This window comes from Scomber japonicus, chromosome 3, assembly GCF_027409825.1.
Source record: "Scomber japonicus isolate fScoJap1 chromosome 3, fScoJap1.pri, whole genome shotgun sequence".
Lineage (NCBI taxonomy): Eukaryota > Metazoa > Chordata > Actinopteri > Scombriformes > Scombridae > Scomber > Scomber japonicus.
Window position 1 is genome coordinate 35134854 of NC_070580.1, and position 14277 is coordinate 35149130.

General features: G+C 39.4%; 1 protein-coding gene across 1 annotated transcript in view; it reads right to left on the minus strand.

Moving 5' to 3' along the window:
• LOC128355381 (protein-glutamine gamma-glutamyltransferase 5-like) overlaps positions 1–14277 on the minus strand; it is a 28846-nt gene continuing 14569 nt past the window's right edge. Inside the window, exons 3-16 of the mRNA XM_053315621.1 lie at positions 12009–12179; positions 11402–11647; positions 11180–11298; positions 10126–10254; positions 8493–8670; positions 8128–8263; positions 6893–7002; positions 6083–6198; positions 5824–5950; positions 5357–5748; positions 1971–2145; positions 1683–1846; positions 579–712; positions 1–389 (exon numbers count right to left, since the gene is read on the minus strand). Of these exons, the coding sequence (XP_053171596.1) occupies positions 242–389; positions 579–712; positions 1683–1846; positions 1971–2145; positions 5357–5748; positions 5824–5950; positions 6083–6198; positions 6893–7002; positions 8128–8263; positions 8493–8670; positions 10126–10254; positions 11180–11298; positions 11402–11647; positions 12009–12179 (2345 nt within the window). The 3' untranslated portion in view covers positions 1–241. The remainder of the gene's footprint in view (positions 390–578; positions 713–1682; positions 1847–1970; positions 2146–5356; positions 5749–5823; positions 5951–6082; positions 6199–6892; positions 7003–8127; positions 8264–8492; positions 8671–10125; positions 10255–11179; positions 11299–11401; positions 11648–12008; positions 12180–14277) is intronic.

The following is a 14277-nucleotide window of genomic DNA, read 5'->3' on the forward strand; positions in this document are numbered from 1 at the left end:
TTCAAGTTACAATGCAGAGAGTAAGATGTTAACCCTCAAATAATTCCTTGAAGCAGCGACTGTATTGCACACTAAAGACTGAATTATATATGATTGATGATACATGTATGATGGTGGTTTGGTTACGATAGCAAAAATGATTTCAAACAGAAACTGATGTAAAAAACAACTGAAATATGACATTTGTGACATTTTTGCTTCTGAGTAACAGTGCTCGACTTTCCTTCTGCTACCCTCGACTTTACATTTGGACGTAGACGGTGGCGCTGCCTTTAGCGTTTCTGAAAAAGGAGCAGTCGAAGTCGGCCACGAGCGTCCTCTGTCCGAGCTTGTAGGGAATTAAGGGCAACTTGAGGAGTACTCTGTGATTTGGAGGCAGATTTGGGATCCTGTGGATGACACAAATAAACTGTTGTAAGAAAACAGGAAGAGCAAAACTCACAAATGATTGAGTTTGGTGGTAAAACTTGAGCCTCCACAGCTCCCACACACACACACGGGGGGGCACACACACACACACACACACACACACACACACACACACACACACACACACATACACACACACACACACTGACCTGCACTCAATCTCCCTTCTCAACAGGCCACTTCCAGAGATAGTCACAACGCAGTCCTTCAGCGTCTCCTGGACCGGATTCATGAACAGCACCTCCGCAGTCGTCTCTCGGTACAATCTGACTGGACCGACAACCTGGGACACGCACACACAGTTTAACAGTTTAATCAAATACACTCAGTTAGGCAGCCGAGCAACAAACAGACGACAAGATGAGAGAGAGAAAAAGAGAAAAAGAGAAACAGAGTGGAAAAGCCAAAAAAAAAGGTGTGTTATTATACAAAAGGAGCAATGCAGTGTTGGTGTTAAAGGTTTTATCTTGCAGAAAACAACAAAACCAAACTGCATACACAATAATCTGCTGCCTATAGTTTGCAGATAAAGCTTGAAATTTAATATACCACTTAAAGGAGACATGCAAATACAAGTTCTTGTTCCTAATGGGACAAAAACTACATCACAAACAAGTTTCCTAATTCTGTACTGCAGGAATTTTAGGCCGGTGAGAGTCTCTCTCTCTCTGTGTGTGTGTGTGTGTGTGTGTGTGTGTGTGTGTGTGTGTGTGTGTGTGTGTGTGTGTGTGTGTGTGTGACAGCCGCTAAAAGGTTTAGCACACACAGGACTGAACACATCGTTCTTCTTACATAATAGTCTCACAACGGGACAAAAGTCACTGATGATGACATGATGACAGCTTTGTGACTTGCAGCCATGAGTAAAACAGAAAGTGGAATTTTAGAAACTAGATTTGAGATGAAGAAAACAGCTGACTTCTTTTCAACATTATTAATTGATTTCACTATTACCTGAAGTCAACTTTATTTTGTCTCAAACTCTTCCTACAATCACTAATTTATTTCAAACACAGCCGATAATTAGAATGTAAAACACATCTGATTCTAGGGGGTCTCGGACTGCTTAATAAACACTCAGGAACCCATGAAAACCTAACTTTGGAGATACACTGACACTTTCCTCTTGTGCCACCAAGAGTTTCATGTTTGCTAATGTGACAAATATTCTTTAAAGACATACGTTGAACAAAGCTGGGAGGGTTTTAGAAACAGAAGGATAGAGGTTGAAGTTTAATTAGATATCTACTGACTTTGATGGAGATGGGAGGATCCAGCAGCACGACATCATCTTCAGCCAGGTATGAGTAGATCGGCTTCTCTTTGTCCGTCACAATGACCGAAACCTTCATGCTGTCGAAGTCCTTCATGTATTTATTGTAGGCTGAGAATGGGACCACGATGGGGATGATCAGATCTGCAAGAGAACATCGTATTTTTTCACATAAATCTCCGAGCTTAGAGAAAACTCGCCTTTGATAATTGAATAAAAAAGACAATTACATTATGTGTTCAGAAAACATCTCCAGAACAAGAGTTACCTTTCCCAGGCAGCAGTGTCTCATACTTCACGTCAGTCTGGATGCTCGCTACCGGTGAGCCGTAGTACGTCATGCCCTGGACAGAGGTGGTGATGGCCAGCGACCTGGAAACTTTGCTCTTACTGTTCAGCACCAGATTCAGATGCACATCCTGACCGTTCACTGGCGCGGACACCTACAGCGCCACACAGTGGGAAGAATGAGATATCAGTCATACTGTACATGGACATATCCTAGTATCATCCAGTATTATAAACTATATTTACATTTTGTGAGTGATATTTCTTCAGTGTAGCAACACAGCACTGATGCACACAGTGAGGGTAACACTACTCAAAAATATGTTTCTTGTTACTGCAGTTGGATGTTTGAGGTCGAAGTGGAAAGTTTAATGAGCTCAATGAAAATCAGATTTTAAGGGCCTATGAGCAGGATTTGGGACATCAAATCTAGTTTGGAAGCCAACACAGACTTAACCCTCCTGTTGTCCTCGAGTCAAGGAAGGGAGGAAGGAAGGAAGAAAGGAAGGGAGGAAAGAGAGAGGAAGGAAATAAAGAGAGAAGGAGGGAGGGAGGAAGGACAGAAGGAAGGAAGGAAGGAAGAAAGGAAGGAACAGACAGGGTCAATTTGACCCGGGAGGACGACAGGAAGGTTAAAAATGTCCATATATCTGTATATAACTATATGATAGTGTGTTATAAACCAGTCTTTAAAATGTTTGCATACTGATTACGAGGACTTAAAGTAAAGTGCTATCAAAGTGGTAACATTTGTCAACTTTGATTTACCAGGACATTTGCTTTTGATGATGTCTTGATAGAAGAGAGAAAGTGGAATTATCAAAAGTCTCTATCTTTGATGAGATTGGTGCAAAATACAGAATTAAAAGTTATATTAAAGCAGTCAAACACTGAAGGTTACGCTGCACCACCAGATAGTGGATTTGCTTTTGCCTGCAGCCGTCACAGTGCTGCATTCACACCCAAAATAGCATTCTTTGTTTGGGTGTGTTTTACACCCACATACAATCCCTGCCACAGTATCTATGAAGACAGTTAACTGTTACGAATGTGCAGAAGTCCTGAAAGATGACATTTCGATCTTGTACACACAAAGTAGAAAACATTACTATATCTTTTAAGGCCTCGGGCGCTCCATATATATTTTCTATGGTTCTTTTTTTTTTTTAACTCTCTTAGATAGGAGAGTGTACAGACATGGCTAGAAAGGAAAGGATACGCAGGATAAATACTGAATAATATTAACCTTTGTGTCGTCAAATTGACCCCGTCTGTTTTGACTGTTCCTTCTTTCCTCCCTTCCTTCCTTCTGTCCTTCTTTCCTCCTCTCTTTCTTTCCTTCCTCCATCCCCCTTTCTTCCTTCCTTCTGTCCTCCCTCCCTCCCTCATTCTTTCCTTCTTTCCTTCCTTCATTCTCTTTTCCTCCCTCCCTCCTACCTTCCTTCCTTCTTGCCTCTGTCCTTCCTCCCTTCCTTCTTTCCTTTCCTCCCTCCCTTCCTTCCTTCTTCCTCCTTTCCTTCTTTCTTCCTCCCTTCCTTCCTTGACTCGAGGACAACAGGAGGGTTAATTAACTATAGGGTGTGCTCCTCAGCGTAAGTGTAATACCAGGGCTATTGTGCGTTCGTGTAAAATCCCTTGAGTAAATAATGAGGCCAAATGTTTTTGTTTTCTTTACACTGGTACCATGTTGTGGAACAGCTTTTTGTTACACACCTAGTTTTTAAAAACGAAAGGAGCTCATAGAAGTCAGGTTAGGACTTATTGACAGAACAGGATTAGTTATTAAATTTTTTGTGTGGGTGTTGTTATTTTTCTATCTTCGCCTTTTCAATTTGTCCCTTGGATTTTGCTTTTGTGCTTTTCTGTGATCCATAAATAAATCATATCGTATCGTAATGTATCGTATCGTAATGTATCGTATCGTAACGTAATGTATCGTAACGTAATGTATCGTATCGTAACGTAATGTATCGTATCGTCCACAGAACTGAACAATGTTATCGCTTTGATTTTGCTTTTGTGTGTGTGATCCATAAATAAATGTTATATTATCGTAACGTATCGTATAGTAACGTATCTTATCATATCATAACGTAATACATCGTATTGTAACGTATCTTATCATATCGTAATGTAATGTATCATAACGTAATGTATCGTAATGTAATGTATCGTAACGTAATGTAAAGTAACGTATCTTATCATATCGTAACGTAATATATCGTAACGTAATATATCGTATCGTAATGTATCTAATGTAATGTATCGTAACGCAATGTATCATATCGTAATGTATCATAACACAATGTATCATAACGTAATGTATCGTAACGTAATGTAAAGTAACGCAATGTAAAGTAACGCAATGTAAAGTAACGCAATGTATCGTAACGCAATGTATCATAACGTAATGTATCGTAACACAATGTATCGTAACGTAATGTATCGTAACACAATGTATCATAACGTAATGTATCGTAACGCAATGTAAAGTAACGCAATGTAAAGTAACGCAATGTAAAGTAACGCAATGTATCGTAACGTAATGTATCGTAACGCAATGTATCATAACGTAATGTATCCTAACGTAATGTAAAGTAACGTAATGTAAAGTAACGTAATGTAAAGTAACGTAATGTATCGTAACGTAATGTAAAGTAACGTAATGTATCGTAACGCAATGTATCATAACGTAATTATCGTAACGTATCTTATCATATCGTAACGTAATGTATCATAATGTAATGTATCTAATATAATGTATCATAACGCAATGTATCGTAACGCAATGTATCGTAACGCAATGTATCGTGACGTAATGTATCGTAACGCAATGTATCATAACGCAATGTATTGTAACGTAACGTAAAGTAATGTATCATATCATTTCGTAACGTAATATATCGTATCGCAACGTAAAGTAACGTATCTTATCATATCATAACATAATGTATCATTTTGTCCACAGAACTGAACAATGTTCATTTTGCTTTTGTGCGTGTGATCCATAAATAAACTGTATTGTATCGCATCGTGTCGTATTTTATCATATTGTATCGTATCGTATCGTATCGTACTTGGAACTGAGCAATGTTATCTCTTGGATTTAGCGTTTGTGTGTGTGATCCATAAATTAATATCATACCTGGAACTGAAATATTGTGACTCCTGTCCACCAGGATGCCGCTGAGCTTCTTAAAACTACCACTGACTAACTAACTAACTAACTAACAACGACCAAACAGCTTTTTAATATCCAAAAACTTCACACTGAGACATACATTTAGGCGAAAAATGAAAAAAGATCCATTCTTTTCCATTCTTTTCATTAACTAGGGTTAAAAAACTTAAGTTTCTCTTGCGTACCTCATCAAACCGCATGGACACTTTTGGCGGTGGAAGGTTGTCAGTCGGGGTTTCTCCATTTGTGTCTCCACCATTCCCGTTCACCTCTCCGTTCCCCTCTGTTCCTCCATTTTGCCCTCCATTCTCACCGCCGGTCCCCCCCGTTCCTCCATTCTCGCCCCCTGTCCCCTCCGTTCCTCCATTCTCACCCCCGGTCCCGCCCGTTCCTCCATTCTCGCCCCCTGTCCCCTCCGTTCCTCCATTCTCGCCCCCTGTCCCCTCCGTTCCTCCATTCTCCCCCCCGGTTCCTCCATTCTCCTCCCCGGTCTCCTCTTTTCCTCCATTTCCTTCTGTTTCCGTGGTGATGAGACCGATCACTGCACTTTTAAACACAGACCTTTCCTTCGTCGTTCCTGTAAAAGTGGTAATTCAGTCAGTTTGCTGCTGTTGATTGTTTGATTTGTGACGTGTTCTCCTGATAAACTCACCCTCTCTGTGTTTGTAGGAGTCAGTGATGTTCATCCTCTTGTTGGAGCCGACAGACTTGGTGGAGATGTTCTGACCGACTCTCTTTGTGTCAGAGGTGATTTTCTGTTTGGAACCATCACGCAGGACCTGACAGGAAACAGAAACAACATAAACATCACTTCATAAAACAGATCATCATTTTTAAAACTCTTATTTGTAATTTTTTTTTCACTAAAGGTCTCTGAATGTGTTGCTGATGATGTCGGTTTTAAGACTGACCAGCCAGTCAATGCAGTCGGCGTTGACCTCGGCGAAGACAAATGGGACGTCGTATTTGAGGTCGGTGTCTCCGTTCAGAACGGCTTTAACCGGAGCTGGACCGCAACAGTACACACCTACAAGAAGAGTCACCATTAAAATCAACACATAAGAAATATGAGCAGACAATAAAGCGTTTTCCACAGTATCTTTTCATTTTGATTTATTGTGAATTGGACTTGAAGCCAGCGATGTACTAATGAGGTAAAATCTGCAGTATTTTAAGGAGAAGCCTTCGAGGAGAAGTGACTCAGCACTCACTTCCTCCCCAGTGTTCCTTTGTGAGCACTATCAGTGTCAAAACTTCCCCTTGAACACAAGCAATATGAAAATCTGTCAGGCAGATTGTGATGAAATCTCCTGAGCACATTTACGCCCTTTTCACTCTGTACCCACAAGACATCTGATTGGTGCTGATACGGTTTTAATGGGATAAACCTTTCGACCCTGTAACCACAGAACAAACTAAACAACACATTTTTAACATTTTATAACATTTACTCAAGCACCACTATTGATATGGCTCTAAGAATAACAAAATTGGTAGTCAGGAGGTAGTTAATTGGCAATTGTTTCAATATCATATCTAAAATAATCCCCCTAAAAAACAAGACTTTAAGGGGGTCAGAAGATGGTTCTGATGAGTTATGTTTAGTGCAAAAACACATTTATCCCTAAATCCTGGTTTAGATGATCAGTTTTGGGTAACATTGGCAATAAAACCCTTCGCATGTACAAGTAAGAGCAGGAAAAAAACAGTAAAATCTGTACCATCGCTCAGCTCCTGTGGAGTTGGATCCAGAACTTGCCAGCCGTCATATTTGCCTTCGTCTGTCAGATCTGGCCGCCTCATCCATGCCTCCACCCACACGTGATAGTTCCTGAAACACAACACAGCATTTTAGTAGACTGAAACTAAAGGATGAGAACATTCAATCTGTCTGGAGAACCTCCATCTGCCATAAGAGCCACCAAAACTTTAATCATGCTTCAGATACCATGTATGGATGTTATGGGAAAGCAAATGTAATAAGATGTTCGTCAATGTTGAGCAGATGAGCAGAAAATGTGTGTGCTGTGCTGTGTAATGATATTCTTTATTAGAAGATCAAACGCTTCTTTATAAATCTGCGGTGACCAAGTACTGACATGTTTATATGCTTCATGGCTTTGGTTTATGTTCAAATTACTTCTGTTTTGCTCTTATCTGACCTACAAATGCTGGTAAACAGTTTTATTCCTGATAAATTAGCACATTGCATGACAGCACATTAATACATCAGGTTCATTAAGACACATTACAAGTATTTAATTACTTCTATAAAAAAAAGGGGAGTGGCATTGTCATCTGGAACAGCAACCTATACACCCACGGGAATCTACAACGCTGTGTGCCAAACAGAGGAATTAAGCTGTGAACAAGCCTTGACACCACTTGACACAACATAGAAAGTTCACACAATCTATTCTTTGCACAACTTTACAGCTGATGTTTGAGGCTATTGACATGTCTTTTAGTTAAATGAATAGTTCATAGTTTTAATAAGATAGTTTAGTTTAGTTTTATTTTATTTATAGTAGTTATGAGGAAGTTCTTGTACTTTTCACTCTCAATAAAATACATTTAAATCATTATTGCTATGTTATATTTTCATGTCTTGGGTAAAATAGGACATGATATTGTGTGATAGTAGCTGTTTTTTCTTCAAAATTAGCGATATGAATCCTAAAAAATACACTCTCTCTGCTCTCTGAAACATTAACCAAGGTTTAATCACACATTTATTGATCAGTCAGACAGATCATTAATCCAATGGTTCAGAATTTGGTATAGAGACTTTTTATGAGGGGATTGACCCAGAACATACTGAGAGGGTGTAGAATATGAACAGTATGTAAGGGTTAAAGGTTGGTCTCTTGGAGGAGACCAAAAACATGCAAATATGAAAATGTTAAATGTTAAATGTTGATATCAGGTGTGCCAGGTGTCTTGTTCTGAATCTCACCAGATGCTGTCCTTGCTTGGTCTCACTTTGACCCCGTAGTCGGCGTGGTTGACGTCGATGATCAGATTTCTGTTGCTGTCATGGGCTGACTGGTAGTTGGTGATCACACGGCAAGGGATGCCCAGCAGACGCATCACTGAACCAAACACAAATGTGAATCATTCAAATAAGTGCTGCTAATATTTGGGTCAATTACATTTTTGTGTCCATATGGTTTAGTCCAATTTAAAGAGGTTAAAATTAGAGAATAAACATGAATGAATAACTTGCACTCATTCTTTTTTTGTGGACCCAGCGTAGTATTGTTTGTTCAGCAGGAAATGAGCATAGAAACAATAAGACAATGCTTCAGAGTCAGATGTTACCTGAGCACATGACGCCAGCAAACACCCAGCACTGTCCGTACTTGACTGGGTAGCAGCCCCTGTTGTACCACTTTTGGAGGATGTCGTGGCTGCCACTCCAGTGAGTGGGTGGGACCCCTCCCCAAAACTCGTTTGACCAGCGTCCCATCAGGATACCATTGTCATCTTGAGAGTTAATCTAAAAGGGAAGAACAGACAGAGACGGAAATGATGATGATTTACTAAAACTTCTAACTTTGTTTAAGCAGATTTGGACTCCCCAGTTTTTTCCCCCTTAGTTCCAAAGTCCTGTTTATATTTTGAAGACCAAATGATTGACATCTGCTATCTTCGTCTTCATAAAACGGAAGAATGTCAGCAAACGATTATCTATAAAACACTTGAAGTCTTATAAACAGATTGTGAAACATATCTGCATTATATTAGTAACTTTGTGCTCAACGAGGCTTGTGGATTTTGTCCCCCATCATTTACACTGTCAGTGAATTAAGATGGGGTCTTTAATGGTTAGCATGTACAGCAGGCAAGCAAAACATGTTTTAGACGTTAATTTAACCTCCTGTAAACCTGCGTCCTCATATAGGGATATTACATTTTGGGTTTGCTGGACCTTATACTTCATTCTGCTTAACTTTGTCCTCGCTTGTACACACGTTTTTGTGCCACCTAGTGGTCGCAAAAGCACAATGCATTAATCAGTGTAAAATCGAGATGTTGGGCATCTCAGCCAAGTGAATCAAACAGCCGATCCCCAGACAAAAGGGGTCCAGGTACAAAACTTTATCAAATTTTATGGTTGAAACTTGTTTATTTATGCTTAAAAACATTTGTAGTTTGATATGCTACACAAATGTGACTAATTTTGGCAACAGGAACAAGCTACGACACTGCTAATATGAAGATACCCATTTGAAGACATTGGGACTTTATTATCATTGGTGCAAAGGGAAGGTGTAAATGTAGGGAAATAAATAGTTTTATGGTCTGGTTAATTAATTGTATTTACAAAATAAACCCATTGTCCTCCATATAAGGACTTTTTTTTTCTTTCAAAAACTGCTTCCTGTTCAAATACGATGCTTATAGTTTTTGTTATTATCAGGTCCTACTAATCTCAAATATCTAGGGGAAATTCAAAATGCATACCATACAAAAGCTCGGGTCTCAGGACTTGAAAAAAAGTTGAACTTATCATTTAATGGTTGAAAACATTAAGGGTATTTCTCTGCATCACATCACTTCTGGATTTGGGACACAACACTCAACAAAGTAAGCTCATAAATGTGTCATACCCCTTTTCCACCGAGCTGGAGGTGGTGCTGGTTCGGAGCCAGAGCCTGACTAAGCACCGGTTCTTTGCTTTTCCACCGCCAAAGCTCCAGCCCCGAGCCTCAGAATGGGAGCCAGAACAAGCACCAACTCTTTGCTGGTCTAAAGCAAGAACCGATTACGTCAGCGGACTGGGGGCGTGGCTAACATTTATTAGCCTGCTAGCGGGTCTAACGTTTATTAGCTGGCTAAGCAGGGCTAACGTTCAGCAAGGTTAACGTTTATTAGCAGGCTAGCGGGTGTCAGTGTGGTGGTATCTTTAAAACACACACACACACACACACACACACAGAGCATGTCTTACCATGGCGCTGACCACGCGGCCGACGTAGATGGGGTTACAGCGAGCAGAGACATCGTCAGCCGGGTCCTTCAGGTGTTTGTTGTTCTTGTCCAATATCTTAAGGCAAATCTCCACCATGTTGTCCTCAAACTGGACAGAAAAACAGACAGGAAAGGAGACGCTTCTTACACAGGATTTACAATATAAAATTGTGTGTACATTGTAAAAATCCCCCCTATAGGGATTCACAATAATTCAACATTGTTTGTGAGGATATGTTGACATTTATTTACATAATTCAGTCCTATATGTATTTTATATGTAATGGGATTAATGAATAAAGGGGATTATTATAATATACTGTAAATACCAGTTAATATATGAAATAAACAGGCAGTCTATAGGTGTTGTTGCATGTAAAACAGTCATTATGATGCCAAATATAACTGTCCACTATAATGCAGAAGAACAAACGGTGACCACAGGATCTCCAGAAATGTGAGTTCATTTTAAAAAGAGACGTCGCCATCAACTCTTTAAAGCATATTTCCGCTGTCATGTTCATATTTGCAACTGCACATCATGTTAAAGTTCTTCTGAAATCACATTTATTCATCGAAACATGCTTTTTAAATCTATTGTAAATAGGTCTAAATTATTAAATTGAAGAAGAAATGTCAGAAATGCTTCTTTTTGCCTCAGTGGCTGGAGGTTCGTGTCTGTGTTTGATTGACAGCAGCTGACAGAGAGAGACAAAGCCACCACACCGCTGTAGCCTCAAGTCATGAGCAGATGGTGTATTAACATTAACAATAGTATACATGTGTAAGGATGAAACCAACAACCAACATGCCTGAAGTGACATTTGCAGGTATGTTTACATGCTGTTTAGCTAATTGACTGTGTTGAGTGTCAGGATGCTGTCAGGCTCGGTGTGACCATCATGAAACCAGCAGACTACAGTGAAAAACAGGACACTGGCCATCACTGACTGATAAAATATGTATGTGTGTGTGTGTGTGTGTGTGTGTGTGTGTGTGTGTGTGTGTGTGTGTGTGTGTGTGTGTGTGTGTACCTGTCCATAGTCCCAGGTCATAGAAATGAGGTAGTTTCCACTTCCTTTGTAGATGATTCCTTGTTCATTCATCACATACTCCTGTCTCTCCGCCTCATCGGGCAGAAACACCCAGTCATCTACAGAGAGAGCAAATTAATGCAAACACATAGATAGATAGATAGATAGATAGATAGATAGATAGATAGATAGATAGATAGATAGATAGATAGATAGACCTACCGGGGCACCAGGGGTTGAAGAGCACCGCGGGCGTTGCCAGCAGTGCCTCATCATCTTTGTGCTTCACAGTCAGTCGGTATTCCCCTATGGGGGCGTCTGCCGGGGGGGTGATGCTCAGGGTCAAGCTGCCCATGAAGCTGTTGTGAATCTCCATCTTCCACACCGCCTTTGCTGATGATGAACGCCGCACATTGTCTGGGACAGCGAAGGACGACTTAGTGCCCCGTTCCTCTGAAGGGTGTTCTCCTGTAGAGAGAGAGAGAGAGAGAGAGAGAGAGAGAGAGAGACAGAGTCAGTCATTTAACCTTCGTGTTGTCCTTCCAGGTCAAACTGACCCCGTCTGTTTTGACTGTTCCTTCTTTCCTCCCTTCCTTCCTTCTTTCTTTCTTGCCTTCCTCTCTCTTTCCTCCCTTCCTTCTTTCCTCCCTCCTCCTGAACCTTCCCGTCAAAGTTCGATTTTTCTGAAAAGACCAAAACTTGTATCCCTCTAATTTATTAATTTATCAATCACTTATCTCCTTAAAACCCAATTATCAATATATGGGTATATGGATCTCCATTGTTGTCCAGAAACCATCAAAAACAATGAATTCAGTGAGAGTCTAACCGGTTTCTGCAGTGATGGTGAGCGGGTGGAGGTCATGGTTGAAAGATTGCGACAGTTTAAGGGTCAAGATGAAGGGCTGGCCTCGCCTCACGATCAGCCGCTCCACTGAGATCTCATTGGTGCGATGTTCGGTGTTGTTGGTCTTACAGTGCAGGTCGACTCCGATAAACACTGAAAGAGACAAAAAGATACAAACATAAACAAGTGAAATAAAGTCTGTGTTTAATTATTTGCATCAAACTTTGAAAAGTTAATAAAAAACCCAAAAATGAATAGTATTTGATTTCATTACTATAAATTATTTATGAAGAACAAATCTCCAAGTAGAAAAAGCAATCATATAATCCTAATTATATCATAATCATAATCAGTAAAGTCTTTTATTTCATGTTCAAAACTTGTGTACAAGTTTCAAATCAGTGCAATTTTTACAGTTGCTCATTGAGGTCATGACAAACTTAAGATGTCCTCATAATACAGTTTTGTGTCATCCTCAAAACTTTTATTTTATACTAAGGCAGGGTGTTGGAATTATTGTATAGAAGTTATCTCATATTTACCCTTTCTATGATCATTAACCTTTATAGTCTACAAGCATGCTGTTTCAAAGTTGCTTCTCAGGACCTGTGACCCTGCTCAGGACGTCTTTGAGGTGTGTGTGTCCACCTGTGACCGATTTGTGACCCCCACCCTTTAGAGCAGAAATGACTATGTAAATTAGGGAAATCCTGAAACCAATAAAAAGAAAGGGTTCGGCAAGGTTTGCTCAGAATGGGTTGGAGATTGAAACTGAGCAGATCCCTGTCCGTTCTCCTTGCAAGTAGAAACTCTAATCCTGTTGTCTTGTCTTCCTTTGTCTGATATTTTAAGTGTTTTAGGTTGCCTGAACCTGACACAGGGGAAGGTTAATGCATTATTTTAAAATGTCAGTTATTATGCAATTATACAGTAGCTGTGACATAAAAAAAAACATTAGCAAAAAATGAAACACAACACAGTAAAGAAAATCTCTTAAAAACTTGAAAACTGAAAAAAAAAAATGAAAATAAATAAATGAATGAATGAATAAAACACAAGCAAGTTAAAGTGCCCAAATCTTGTATTTGTTTTATGTTGTTACTGACTTAGTAGTTTAACGTCACACTAGGGCTGGATACCATTTAAAAATGACCATGTACCAATCCAAGTACCTTTAAAGTGATATCGATACCAACTGAGTACTTCATTCAATACCCATCATGTGCATAGAAGCATTAAATTGCATAAAATGTCTTATTACATATTTATTAAATGCTGTGGCAGATAGATAGATAGATAGATAGATAGATAGATAGATAGATAGATAGATAGATAGATAGATAGATAGATAGGTAGGTAGGTAGGTAGGTAGGTAGATAGATAGATAGATAGATAGATAGATAGATAGATAGATAAGTCATATTTTGTAACTCTGGGTGCAAAAAGGACGTTTCGATACTACTCGGTATCGACTTATTTCGGTTGATACCTCAAAAGGGTATTGAGTATCGATACCCAACCCTATGTCACACCTTGCTGCATATACATCTGAACTTTACTTTAGTGTGTGTCACTGCACGATGACATTAATATTGGGCATGATTCACTTTCAAACCTGACAAGGCAGGTAAACTTTACTTTTCAGCCTGGTATGAAGAAACCCATTCACTAATCTGACCACACATCCATCACATGAATGCAACCGCAAACACAGGAAACATGAGCAAATAAAGAAGCTCTGTAAATCCTACACAACAAATTACCTAATGTGTAGTTAGATCATATCTCAACTTAAGTGATGTGTGTTTAAAAAAGTTCCATGAGGTTTATTTGGTTTATTCTGTGGTGTATTTAGCTCTCTCTGCAGCTGTAAGCACTGCGTAATTTGGTGATTTGCAGATCAAAGGACGCCTTGTCCCTCTACTAGGTTACATACATACTGTAAAACCACTGTTTCGGCATTTTAACGACAATATTTCAATGTGAATCAAGGTTAAATACACTGGAATATAGAAAAAAGTTACGTTTTAAACCAGTTTAGACCTATTTTAATCTGCCTTTTTGACCTGTAAAATACCAATACCTTTTCTTATTAGATACATAATGAACTATGTTATTAAGTAATGAGCTTCCACAAGGTTACAGATCACAAATAGAAAATGATTAATAGTCTGAGCAGCCTCAGAGAGACATAATGACATGCTGAGACAGGCACATAAGGTGAGGTCAGCATGTTTTAAATTAATTATTT